The sequence below is a fragment of the Hippopotamus amphibius genome, chromosome 9 (genome assembly GCF_030028045.1).
Source record: "Hippopotamus amphibius kiboko isolate mHipAmp2 chromosome 9, mHipAmp2.hap2, whole genome shotgun sequence".
Taxonomy (NCBI): domain Eukaryota; kingdom Metazoa; phylum Chordata; class Mammalia; order Artiodactyla; family Hippopotamidae; genus Hippopotamus; species Hippopotamus amphibius.
Genome location: NC_080194.1, coordinates 129,721,410 through 129,734,811, shown reverse-complemented (window position 1 = coordinate 129,734,811; position 13,402 = coordinate 129,721,410). Strand labels below are relative to the sequence as shown.

Below are 13,402 nucleotides of genomic sequence, written 5' to 3'. Positions count from 1 at the left end.
TCTGTTTCCCCCAGTCCTGTGGAAGTCCTGCAATCACATCCTGCTGGTCTCAAAAGTCTGATTCTCTGGGGATTCCTCCTGCTGTTGCCAAACCTGCAGGTTGGGAGGCCTGATGTGGGGCTCAGAACTTTCACTCCAGTGGGTAGACTTCTGTGGTATAATTGCTCTCCAGTTTCTGAGTTGCCCATACAGCAGTTATGGGATTTGATTTTATTGTGATTGCACCCCTCCTACCATCTCACTGCTGCTTCTCCTTTGTCTTTGGATGTGGGGTATCTTTTTTGGTGAGTTCCAGTGCCTTCCTATAGATTATTGTTCAGCATTTAGTTGTGATTCTGGTGTTCTTGCACAAGGGAGTGAGCACACTTTTACTCCACTATCTTGAACCAATTTCTTTGTCATCTGTTATTTCTAAGTTTGTTTCTTTTGACTGATTTTTCTCTTGGTTACGGATTCCATTTTTCTTCCTCGTATTTTGTGACTTTTGAAAACCAGATACAGATATTATGAATTTTACATGGTTGTGTGTTGAATTCTGTTGTCTTCTTTGAAGAGAAAGTGGGCTTTGTGTGATAAGCCACTGGGTTCAGTTTTATTAGGGCAAGGCTAGAGTTGCCTTTGCTCTAAGATGAGTTTATACCCATGTATTAAGAATCTGCCACTGCTGTTTGAGCTCTGGAAATTGTTTAGCATAAAGCTCTCCAGTCATTCTTTGCCCAGATTCATGCAATTTCACACTATGTATGTGTGACTTAATATTTCAGCAAAGACTCAAGAGGACTCCTATGCTAACCTCTTGGAGCACTTCTTCCAAGTGGCTTCCTCACCTGATAGTACTCTTTCCCTCATTCCAGTTGCCTCAGCCTCTCTGAATGCCAATCTCTGTCTCTTTACCTCAGCAAGATAGTCATTCTCTGCTTGGGATCTCTATCAGTGCACCGCAATTTAGGAAGAAAGCTGGGACAGCCCATAGGGCTCCTCTCATTCATTTCTCAGGGACTGCAGTCGTGTACTACAATATCTGAAAATTTTTTTCTTATATCTTATTTCTTTTAGCTTGTTTAGTTTTCTACCTGTTTACTGCAGAAAAGTTAAGTCTGATCCCATTTACTCCACCATGGCTCTACATATACAGTTTCATAACTTTTTTCTCTTGTTATTAACACGTTTACATCAATACACATACTTCTTTGACATTATTTTTAGTTGTTGAACATAACTGCACCATATAAATCTATTTTTTGCAATTAATCCCTTATTTATAGAAATTTAAGGGTTTCCAAAGTTTTTTCATGAATAAGCACTGCAATGAACATTTTCATATTTCCCCTATACTTTAGTTTCTTCAGGTAACTATTCAAAGAATTGAGTCACAAGGCTTGCATATATGTAAAGTTTTGATGCTGACAAAATGTCTTCCAGAGAAATTAATTTCTACTCCCATTCACAATATATAAACTTACATTTCCTTTAAAACTATTTAGTGGAAAATAGGCGTTAATTCAATATTTTTTTTTTTTGGAAAGTATACTGTTTGCCAAACACTGTGTTAAACAGATGAAAACATACAGATTATGAAAAATATTGATGTTGCTGAAAAGAATTTCAAGTACTTTTAGGAAGACAGATATGTACAGAAACAATGAAATGAAGGTATAATATAGGCATGCACAAAATACCAAGGGTAAGGAGAGCAAAGAATGTCAATTTCTGCCTGGAAGGAACAGTTTGACGTAAGTGTCCAAACTGAATACTGAAGGATGAGAAGTATGGTCATCAGATAAGCCTGGAGAGGTACAGAGGGGAGAGCATTCCTGGCAAAGAGAAAGGCATATGTAGTGTTGACAAGGAGAGAAGAAGCACTATCTACTGAGAAGCTATTAAGGCAGACGTAAGGAATTTGTAGAAGATAAACCTAGACAAGTTTTCAGGGTATAAGTCATTAAGAATTCTGCATATCTTGTTAAAGAATTTGGATTTTTTCCTAAAGACAAAAACATAACCAGATTTGTATACAGGAAATAATATTGTAGTGGCAACTTAGAAGATTCTTTAAAAGCAATAAATTAGGGCAGAAATAATAGTTATTAAGTTACGGCAATAGACTAAAAATGATAGATTTCTGAAATAAGGAACTATATGGACTAGATCTGTTAGCTTTTCAGGAGACAACTGATGACAACTTGAAAACTGACTAGATAGTGAAACGAGGCATATCTATGAGTCAAAAGTGACGCTTCTGGCTTGAGAAACTAGATGAGTTGGTGATACCATTCATGAAGCCTGGGAATAAAGGAAATGGTCCAAGTTTGATGTGACTAACTTACTATACCCTTATTTAGAACTGAACATTCGACAAGACAAATTCACATTCACATCACCATGAGTTAGCATCCTGAATTAGCATGATCTATCTTTCCAATTGCTCAATTTCAAAGTGAAACACCCCTCGCCCCCACCTCAACCCCATTACAGGTAAAACTCATTTTATCAAGCACTGAATGAATCCGTGTTCTTACTTTTTACTTCTGCATCTCGAATCCTGTATCATGTAGTTTAAAAATATTTAGTAATCTTAATTGTTAAAATTAACATTAAAATTGTTAATCATTAATGATTACTTCATTATGGACTCCAATTCATTTTTCAGTTTATTCTAATCTTCATGAAATTGGAAACTGAAGGGTTTTTTAATTCTATCACGAGGTGCCTGAAGATTCCAATGGTTCCAACCTTTGTTTGGATCTGCAGTTGAGAATGAACTGGACTATATAGTTCCTATAGTAATCTCCATTTTTTAATATTACATAATTTACTAATGCTAATAAGTGGAATTCAAATATTTCATCAAAAGAGTGCATAAACATTCAAGTGCAATTAAGAGATGAAACCTTATAATTGATTACCAGCCCCAGAAGACTATTTTACTTCTTTTTGTTAAAATCTGAGGAAGAGCACACTGCTGTCACTCTCCTACATTTTCATCTAGCATCCTCTCACAGCCACTATTGTTATGGTTAAGTAAAAAGGTGTGTCTCACAGGTAGAAAAGAGATTTCTAATAGTCCCAAGCAACCCAGATGTCTTTCATTGAGTGAATGGATAAACTATTATATACCCACAACATGGAATACTACTCAGCAATAAAAAGGAACACTTAACAACTTGGATGACCCTTGGGGGAAATTATGCTAAATGAAAGAAGCCAATCTCAGAAGAATACCTTTTCTATCACATTTATAACATCCAGGAGATAGTATATAATTATAATAGTGAGGAACAGATTTGGTTGCCAGGGTTTAGAGACTGGAGGCAAACCCTAAAAAAATCTTATAAAGGGGTAGCATAAGGGAACCTTGTAGTGATAGAACAGTTGTGTAATTTGTGGTGGCAGTCACACAAATCTACATGTGATAAAATTGCATGGAGCCATTAATATACACACACTAACACACACAGAAAACTTCATAAGTGGATCAAATATATTTTGAGTTGTTATCCTTCCTTCTTTTTTGAAAAAGACAAATCCTTTACCTGTGTTGCAGTTTGACAGCCCTTCTTTTGTCAGATCAATCACAGAATCAAGCTTCTTCTTCTCTACAGCCTGAAAATTTATTAAAAAAATAAGATTTTGCTTCAACAGAAGATGTTTTTTAAAAATAAAACATACCATTTAAAATTACCATTTAGAAGCTAGGAATTGAAGAGTCTATAAATCTTATGCTTTAACTCCACTATGAAAGAGAAGCTCGTGAAATACTATATGGTTTCTGTGAATGTGACTAGGTAGAGTCTAAATGAGTTAATTTGGTAATAAATATGGTTGTGAAATATGTTTATCATTAGCTGTTTGCTTTTTAATGTTTAAGCTGGACTGGAACCTGGTCATGCTAACTAGTCAGACATTAATTTCTCAGAGAAAGAATCTCCCAAAGAATGAATGACAAAGATGAGTCATCCAACACGTAGCAACACTAAAATTCCTAGAACTAACATATTCAAATAAACAACATTCGGAGACAATATTTAGTACCTACCATAGCTTCAGTTTCAGTACCAGGTGAATTGTTAGAATTTCCTGATGTAATTTTTCCAGTATCTAAAAGAAAATTATGAAAATATGAACATTTGACAAGTTTATTAACTATTAAATATTTACAGACTTTACAATATGCGAATGCTGAAACAACAACAGTGGGGATGCTAATTTAAAAAGCAAAATCTAATTTTGGTTCAAAAGATTTTGTCCTTCTGTAGGTTTACAACTATATTAGTAACTCTTTTCTGAGTATCTATTTGTAAACTACTATAGCATTTCAGGAAATAAACTTGGAAATATATATATTTTTTATTCATAGTATCTTTGGACTAGACCACCTAAGATGGCTGAAGAGGATTCTTCATAGAACCAGTAAAAGTCTCAGATAAATGCTTAATATCCCTTAACTATTTGATTCACAATCTTAACAGCCCAAATCATGGGGGCAATTAAGTAGCTATATAACCGGAGACAAAGCTTTCTGAAATTAAGATGCAAATTAAATTCTCTAATATATAGTAAAAATGAAAAGGAAATGGGGAATTTTGAAGGATAAATTATGAGCCAACAAGATGGCTATTTTAAGGGAAAGGTGGAAATCTAAGGTTAAAGATTTTTACATAAACGTAATGAGAAACTCTAAAGAGTAACAAAAGATTATTTTTACAAGTTAAAAAAAAAATCAAAGATATTAAAAATTAGCCAAACTTTAAATCTTAGGTAAACTATAAGATAACATGATAGATAAAACAAAAGATAAATAAAAAATAAACCATCACTACTACCCACAAGCCCACAGCAAACAAGTGCAAATAACAGATATGAAAGGTAATTTACAAAGCCATTAAACACAGTAAAGAAACAAAAGTCCACAAATTGATAAACATGAGGTTAAAAAGAAACCAATTTTATTAAGCAATCATTTGTTTATTCAGGTAATATTAATCAGATATAAATTAAATATTTTTGAGAGTAAAATTAAAATTATTTTATTAAAAGATAATATTCAATTCTCTATTTTAAACAAATACTGATTTGAAGCTATCTGACTTGATAGGTCACATTTTAATCAACTTAAGATACCTGTTAGATTTGATGTAATTGGAGTTGTCAAATTAGGATTTTCCGCAGAAATCAACATGACATCATCGTTACTATAATGAAATAAATGAAAAAATAAAATAAACACACATTATTATGCTGAGACATGCAATTTAATGGTTATAATTCCTCTAATTTAACATTTTATAACTGATATGTTTTAATCTAACAACTGGGGGGAGGGTGCAGAATGAAGATGATAAAACCAAGTACCCAAGAAACCCTGTGTATAACCAATTATTTATATGACCAGAAGTTCATGATATACAATAAACACAGATGCTTAAAATTTAGTAGAGATCCATTTACAATGAATCCAAATGTATCATCTGTAAGTATAGAAGATACATAAATGTACAAAATTTATGTCACTCTAGCACATATACTTGCCTTCATGAAAATGAAACAATGTATAAGAGAAACTGATTAAAACTGTTACAGATGTAGAACTATATAAAATAAAGATATTAACAAATTAATTCTGCCACTACTCTACATTATATCACTATAGTGGCAATATCTACCACACATTTACTAAACTGAGGTAATGATGCTAAATGACGCTGATTATGGCTACAGAATATTTTGAGTCAGAAGACTGTCTTTTGCTCCCATTTGACCCGGACTTCACTTTTTTGAATTTGGTATTTAAAATCAGAATTTATGTTAAGAAAACCTTGATACAAATTTCAGTAAGCCTATATAATTTGCTATGTGAATTTTCTACACACAGGGTTGTACCATTTTCTTATACATTTTTAATTTTTAGTTTTTGTATTTGGTCTATGATCCATTTCAAGTTATTTTTGTATATGGTGTAAGAGCTGAGATTCACTTTTCCCTTCTGGTTATTCCAGCAACATTTGTTGAAATGACTCTCTCTTCCCCATTAAATTACCTTGGCATCTTTGTTGAAAACCAATGGACTCTATGTATACTTTCTAATTTGTCCATTCATTTATATTTCTATCCTTATGCCAGCACCATTCTCTTAATTAGTATAGCTTTATAGTAAGTCTTGAACTCAGGTAGTGTATATCTCCCAACACTGTTCTTTTATAACACTGTTTTCATCTTCAAGGTCTTCTGCATTTCACGTAAGCGTTTAATCAGTTTGTTACTTTCTACAGAAAAGGATGCTAGGATTTTGATTAAGACTGCATTAAATATACAGAACAATTTGAGTGAAGTGACATTAACAATGAATTTTCTGATTTGTAAACATGGCATTATCTCACCATATATTTATATCTCCTTTAATTTTTCATAGCACTATTATTATTAACTTTTTAATAGCAGTTTTAGGTTTATAGCAAAATTGAGTAGAAAGTACAGTGTTTTCCCATATACCCCCATCGCCTCCCACACACAACCTCCCACAAAATACTTTACCACAGTAGTATTCTTGTTAAAACTGATGAAACTACGCTAACAACATCATTATCCCTAAAGTTCATAGTTTACTATAACATTCACTCTTAGTGTTAGCACATTCTGTGGATTTTGACAAATGTAGAATGACATGTATCCGCCATTACAGTATAATATAGTATCACTACCCTAAAAATCCCCAGTGCTCTGCCTTTTCATCCCTCCCCACTAACCTCTGGCAACATTTGACTATCTCCACAGTTTTGCCTTTTCTAGAATGTCATACAGTTGAAATCATACAATATACAGCCTTCTCAGATTGGCTTCTTTCACTTAATAATATACACTTAAGTTTCCTCCATGTCTTTTCATAGCTTAAAAGCTCCATTTTTTTTTTTAGCACTAAATAGTATTCCATTGTCTGAATGTACCACATTTGTTTATCCATTCACTTATTGAAGGACATCCTGGTTGCTTCCAAGTTTTGGCAATTATGAATAAAACTACATTTTATATGATTCCATTTTTCTCTCCTTTTCTGGCACATGATACTTCTATATTTAGTATTTGCAATATACATTGACAACTAATCCAAGTCAATTGTCAAAGAATACTATACAAGTAGTACAAGTACCTTATAATAATAAAATATTCCTAATTCCTTTTTCCCATTCCTTGAATCATTGCTGCCATTCATTTCACTTACATATAAGTGTGTGAGCACACACACACACACAAGAATACATAATCAAATACATTGTTGCTATTAATTTGAACAGTCTTGTCAGCTAAACCAATTAATAAGAAAAATAAAAGGTTCTATTTTATCTTCACTCTTTCCTTCTCTGATGATCTTCCTTTTCTTTATATAGATCTGATTTTCTGACATATCATTTTCCTTCTCTGTGAAGAATTTTTAACATTTCCTGCAAGGCAGATCTACTGGCAACTAATACCCTAAATTTTTGTCTGTCTGAAGAAGTCTTTATTTTTCCTTCACTTTTGAAGGATAATTTCACAGTGTAAAGAATTTGAGGTTGCTAAGTTCTGTTTTCTCAACACTTTAAATATTTCACTCTACTTTCTTCTTGTTTGCATAGTTTCTAAGGAGAAGTTGGATGTGAGTCTTACCTTTGTTTCCTCTCTAAGTAAGGTGTTTTTCCCTTGGCTTCTTTCAAGATTTTAGCTTTGATTTTCTGAAGTTTAAATATGATTATGTCTAGGTGTACTTTTTCTGGTATTTATCTTGCTTGGTGTCCTCTGAGCTTCCTGGATCTGTGGCTTGGTGCCTTAAACATTAATTTGGGAGAAATTCTTAGTCACTGTTACTTCAAATATTGCTTTTGTTCCTTTCTTTTATCCTTCTGGAATTCCCATTAGGCATATGTAACGGCCTTTGTAGTTGTCCCAAGTTTTTGGATATTCTGGGTTGCTGCGTTTTTTTTCTCTCTCTCTTTGGTTTTCTGTTTTGGAAGTTTCTATTGTCATATACTTAAGGTCAGTGATTCTTTCCTCAGCTATGCCTAGCCTACTAATGAGCCCATCAAAGGCTTTCTTCAATTCTGTCAGTACTTTTGATCGCAAGCACTCTTTCTTAGAATTTCCATTTCTCTTCTTACCTTACCTACCAGTTCTGGCATTGTCTACTTTTTCCATTAAAGCATATTAATTATAGTTTAAAAAAATTCCCGGTCTGGTAATTTGAACATTCCTGCAATGTCTGACTCTGGTTCTAATGCTTGCTCAGTCTCTTCAAATCATGTTTTTTGCTTTTCAGTTTGTCTTGTAATTTTTTGTTGAAAGGTAGCCATGGTGTACTAGGTAAAAAGAACTATGGTAAACAGGCCTTTAGTAATGTAGTGGTAAAATGTGGGGGAAGGGGAAGCATTCCACTAGTCCTAAGACTAGGTCTCAGTCTTTTAGTGAGCTTGTGCCCCTAGAGGGTGAAAGTCACTAACGTATCTCAGTCTCCACACCCCTCTTAGGTGGAACAGGATGGCTAGAGGGAGCTAGAGTTTGGTATTTCTCTTCCTCCATGTGGAAGGCTAGAGGGAGCAGGTGTTAGATATTTCCTTTCCCCCAGGTAGGTTAATCTCTGGTAATATTGATAGTTTCTCCCTTGAGCAGGCCTTGTTAAGAACAGAGTGCTCTGGTGTATTTCAAAAGCTTCTTTTTACCTTGCCCCCTGCTGGAAGCACGAGAGGATTTTTCTCCAATATCCACTGTGAAGATCAGTAAAGCTCCTAGAGGTAAAACTCACAAAATTGTGCTTCCCTGCCCTGAAAACCTGGACACTCCCCCCACCTTGGAGTTTTTATCTCTGTGATTTATCCACTCTGAACCTCCAGCAATTACAATTTAGGTTTCCCTATCCCAGCAGTGGTTGCTGTGGAGGTTTCTGCTGCAGTTCCAGGACGTTTCGATTCTCCATTTCAGCCTCCTGTTTCTCTCTCCAATTTGGAGGGGCAGTAGTTTGCTTTAATGCCCTTACTTCTCTGATGGAGCAAAGAAGAGTGTTGTTGTTTTTTTTTCCCTTGTTTAGCTTTTTACTTGTTAGTATGCTGTGATGACACCTTACCTGCTGGACCAGAAACCTGAAGTCTAATTTGTAGTTTTGAAGTTAGGTCTTATATATATTTTGGTAATTTACCACTATGTCTATCATATTCTTTGCTATTATTGTAAATGGTATTAATTTAAAATTTAAAATACCAACTATTTGTTGCCTATACACAGAAATACTATAGAGAAAGTTATATATATGTAACAGACAATACACACACCACATAGTATAGAGGAATAGTGATATATACACACATATATACCCTATGTAGAAACACAAAAAAAGATTTTATATTTATCCACATATTTATAATTTCCAGCATTCTTCATTACTTTACCTTTGCACAGATCCAGATTTCCATCTGGTATTACTTTCCTTCTACCTGAAGAAACTCCTTGAACATTCCTTGTAGTGCAGGCTTGCTGCTGATGTATTCTTTCACTTTCTCTTAGTGTGAAAAAGTTGATTTTCTTGTACACGTCTGAAAGATATTTTCACTCAGTGCAGAACTCTAGAAACTGTAGACGGTTTCTCTTTTAATGATTTAGAGGTGTCTCTCCATTTCAGCACTTTAGAAATGTCTTCTTTTCGACATCTCTAAAGTTTGAATAGTTTACAGTGAGAATTCTTGTCTAATTTTTTGTTCCTTTCTATGTAATGTGTCTTTTCTCTCTGGCTGCTTTTTTAAGATTTTCTTGTCACCATTGATTTTTAGCAATCTGGTTATAATGTGCTTTTCCTTTATGCTTCTTCTGCTTAGGTTTGTTAACCTTTCTTTCTTCTATTTATGAGTTTAGAATTTTCATCAAATTTGGAAAAATTTTAGATATATTTTCCTGTCCCCCTGCCTGCTCCCTGCCTAGTGATGACTTCAATGATAAATACACACACACATACACATTAGACTGCTTGATACTGTTCTACAAGTCTCTGATTCTCTGTTCATTTTTTGTGAGTCTTTTTCTCCCCATGCTTTTGTTTGAACAGTTTCTAATGCTATTTCACTTATTTTAAAAAAGCTAATAATTATTTATTCTGTTATTAATCCTATCCATGTACTTTTCACTTTAGTTATTGTCTTTCTTATCTTTACAAGTACAATCTGGGTCTTTTTTTTTTTATCTTCCATTTCTCTCATCATGTTGACATTTTCCTCTATGTTGTTGGAATGTGAAGAATATATTGATAATTGCTATTTTATGTTGTTGTCTGCTAAGTCCAACAACCATACTAATTCTAGTTCTGTTTCGATCATTTTGGTTTTCTCCTTGTTATGGGTTGTATTTTTCATATTTTGCATGCCTGGTAGTTTTTTATTAGATGTCAGACATTGTAAAATTTACAATGCTGTTTCATTCCATCAGAGAGTGTTGGACTTTGTTCTGGCATACAGTTAAATTTCCTAGGATTAGCTTGACTCCTTTGAGTCCTTTTAGCTTTTGGGCGTAGGTCCACTGAAGTCTTTTAGTCTAGAACTAATTTAGCCCCCTTACAGCTATACCCATCCAAAGATTCTACCTGTTGGTCCATGATAAAGTCTCTTCATTATAGCCAGTGAGAAAGCAAAATGTTCCTAGCCCTGTGCAATCTCCAAAAAAATGTTTGGCCTTCTTTTTTTCAATGGTTCTTACCCCAGCCTCTTGTAGTTTCACCCTTGCACGTGCAGATCTGTATTCAGCCAATGATTCAAGGGGTTCTCTTTGCAGATCTCCAGAGCTCTACCTTTATGCAGTTACCCCTCTTCATTGCTCTGCCTCACAAATTCTAGATAACTCAGATTCTCCAATATCTGATCTAAATGCACCAAGACCACCAGATTGTTTGGGCTCCTCGCACCCTTGCTTTTCAACTTGGGAAATGCCTCTAGGCAGAGCTGGCACAATAGTAGGGTGCATTTCATTTGTTTCCTTTCTCACAGGGATCATAGTTTTGTGTTCCCTGTTGAATGTCTGAACATTTCTTTTTCTTTAGTCTAGTTTTCTGGTTGTTTATAGCAAAAGAACAATTCATATAGCAGTTAATACTTCATGAGCAAAAGGAAACATTTCCCACACATTGATTTCCATTTTGTGAAATCAACTTTTTCATGTACACTTTTAAACACAGATTTAATTCAATAATTTTTCCATATCAAATTTATCAATAAGAAATTCTGAAAAAAGCTATTATTTCTAAGCTCAATTAACGAAAAAAGGTTCAGATCTAAATTTTATCAATAGTATTTTACTCTTCTATTCATTTCAGGCCTCTAACAAAACTTACAAAGTTTATTTTGTATACACTTTTTTCTACTAGTATTCAATAATAGTCAAATAGTGGATGAAAGACTAATAGCTGTATTTATTTTGTTGCTTAACTACAAGAAAATTATAAGCAATTCTTTTCAGAAGTTCTTTACACTATAGTCAAAATCTCTTATCAATCTCAAAATTCTTCATTTAAAATTTTTACATTTCTAATGTTTTTAATATCTTTATTTGCTGCTATAGTATATCAAATATAATGTTATTTAGGAGTCTAAGACATTAAGCAGAAAGAGTTTAAAATGCAGAGTGAAATTTTTGGCAATTTCATTGGAATTTTGGGCTGAGGATGTAAGGTAAAGATTTAGAAGCCACCAAGGTGGAGAGGCCCAGGTGAACACTCCAAGCTTTCAGTTGGAATCCATTGAGGGCTATATCTTAAAAGCCAGAGTAAACTAGATATAGAAGGTGACTTACCAAAATAACAACAGGCCTGAATTTATACCATTCCCTGAGCAGATTAGGTGACCAGGCCCTACTCTATCTGCCAGAGGACAGAATAAATCTTGTCTATAGGAAGATATTATTCAGAGCCTAACCAATACTTCGGAAATTATCAAGCACATTAACAGACAGAATCAATGAGTGGAAACAGAGAAAAACAATAAAAACATATACACTGATGGTTGAGATACTGGAGTTAAAAAAAAGGACTAAAACAAACAAACAATGACGAGTAGTTTTAAGAATACTGAGGGAAGATGGAGAAAATAATTAAAACCAGATGGAACATTCATCAGAAAAGTATAATCTATGAAAAAAAGACCAATGAAATTAAGAAGAGTCAATTAAGAAGGCACTATTATGAAAGTGGAAAGACTTGGAATGGGAAAAGATTATTTGTGGTAAATATATCTGACAAAAAACTTAAAGACAGGCAACTCAAAAGGAAAACATGCAAAAGTCTTAGAGGAACTTTATGAAAGAAGATATCCAAATGACAAACATTTTAAGGTGCTTAATTTCATTATTAGAAGGAAACAAATTAAAACTAATACAGGCATACCTCAGAGAGATTGCAGGTTGGATTCCAGACCATGGCAATATTAAGCAAACATCTTAATAAAGTGAATCACATGAAATTTTGATTTCCCAATGCATATAAGTTATGTTTACTATACTGTGCTGTATAGTATACAGTAGTCTATTAAATGTGCAATAGCACTATGTCTAAAAAAACAATGTACATACCTTAATTTAAAAATATTTTATTGCTGAAAAATGCTAACCATCATCTGAGCCTTCAGTAAGAAAACAATGATATCTGCTGCATGAATTAACTCATCCTTTCATAAGTGATTGGTTTTTCTGTAGCATGCAATGTTGTTTGATAGCTTTTTACCCACAGTAAATCTTCCTTCAAAATTGGAATCAATCTTCTTAAACCCAACTAAGTTTATGTAATATTCTAAATCCTTTGCTGTCACTTCAACAGTCTTCACAGGATCTTCATCAAGAATAGATTCCATCTCAAGAAACCTCTTTCTTTGCTCATCCGTTAAAGTTTATCATGAGATTGCAGTAATTCAGTTATCCTCAGGCTCCACTTCTAATCCTAGTTCTCCTGCTATTTCTACCATATTTGCAGTTACTTCCTCCACTGAAGTATTGAATCCCTCAGTCATCCATGAAGGTTAGAATCAACATCTTCCAAACTTCTGTTAATGTTGATCTTTTGACCTCTTGCTATAAATCATGAAGGGTCTTAATGTATCTAGAATGGTGAATCCTTTCCAGAAGGGTTTCAAATTACTTTGCTCAGATCCATTGGTGGAATCACCGTTTATGGCAGCAGTAGCGTTACAAAATACTTAAAATAATAAACTTGAAAGTTGAAATTACTCTTTGATCCACAGGCTGCAGAAAGGATGCTGTGTTAGCAGCCATGAAAACAACATTAATCCCATTGTATATCTCCATCAGAGCTCTTGGGTGGCCAGGCGCATTGTCAATGAGCAGGAAATTTTTGAGACGAATCTGTTTCCTGAGCAGTAGGTCTCAAACATTCAGTTGAGTAAAATATTCA

General features: G+C 33.9%; 1 protein-coding gene across 7 annotated transcripts in view; it reads right to left on the bottom strand.

The window, feature by feature from the left end:
* Positions 1-13,402, bottom strand: part of ATF7IP2 (activating transcription factor 7 interacting protein 2) — a 78,566-nt gene that overhangs the window by 21,020 nt on the left and 44,144 nt on the right. For all 7 annotated transcript variants that reach the window (XM_057748453.1, XM_057748457.1, XM_057748454.1 and 4 more), the window contains 3 exons: positions 5,122-5,192; positions 4,037-4,098; positions 3,534-3,603 (listed from right to left, as the gene is read on the bottom strand). In XM_057748453.1, coding sequence (XP_057604436.1) covers positions 3,534-3,603; positions 4,037-4,098; positions 5,122-5,192 — 203 coding nt within the window. The remainder of the gene's footprint in view (positions 1-3,533; positions 3,604-4,036; positions 4,099-5,121; positions 5,193-13,402) is intronic.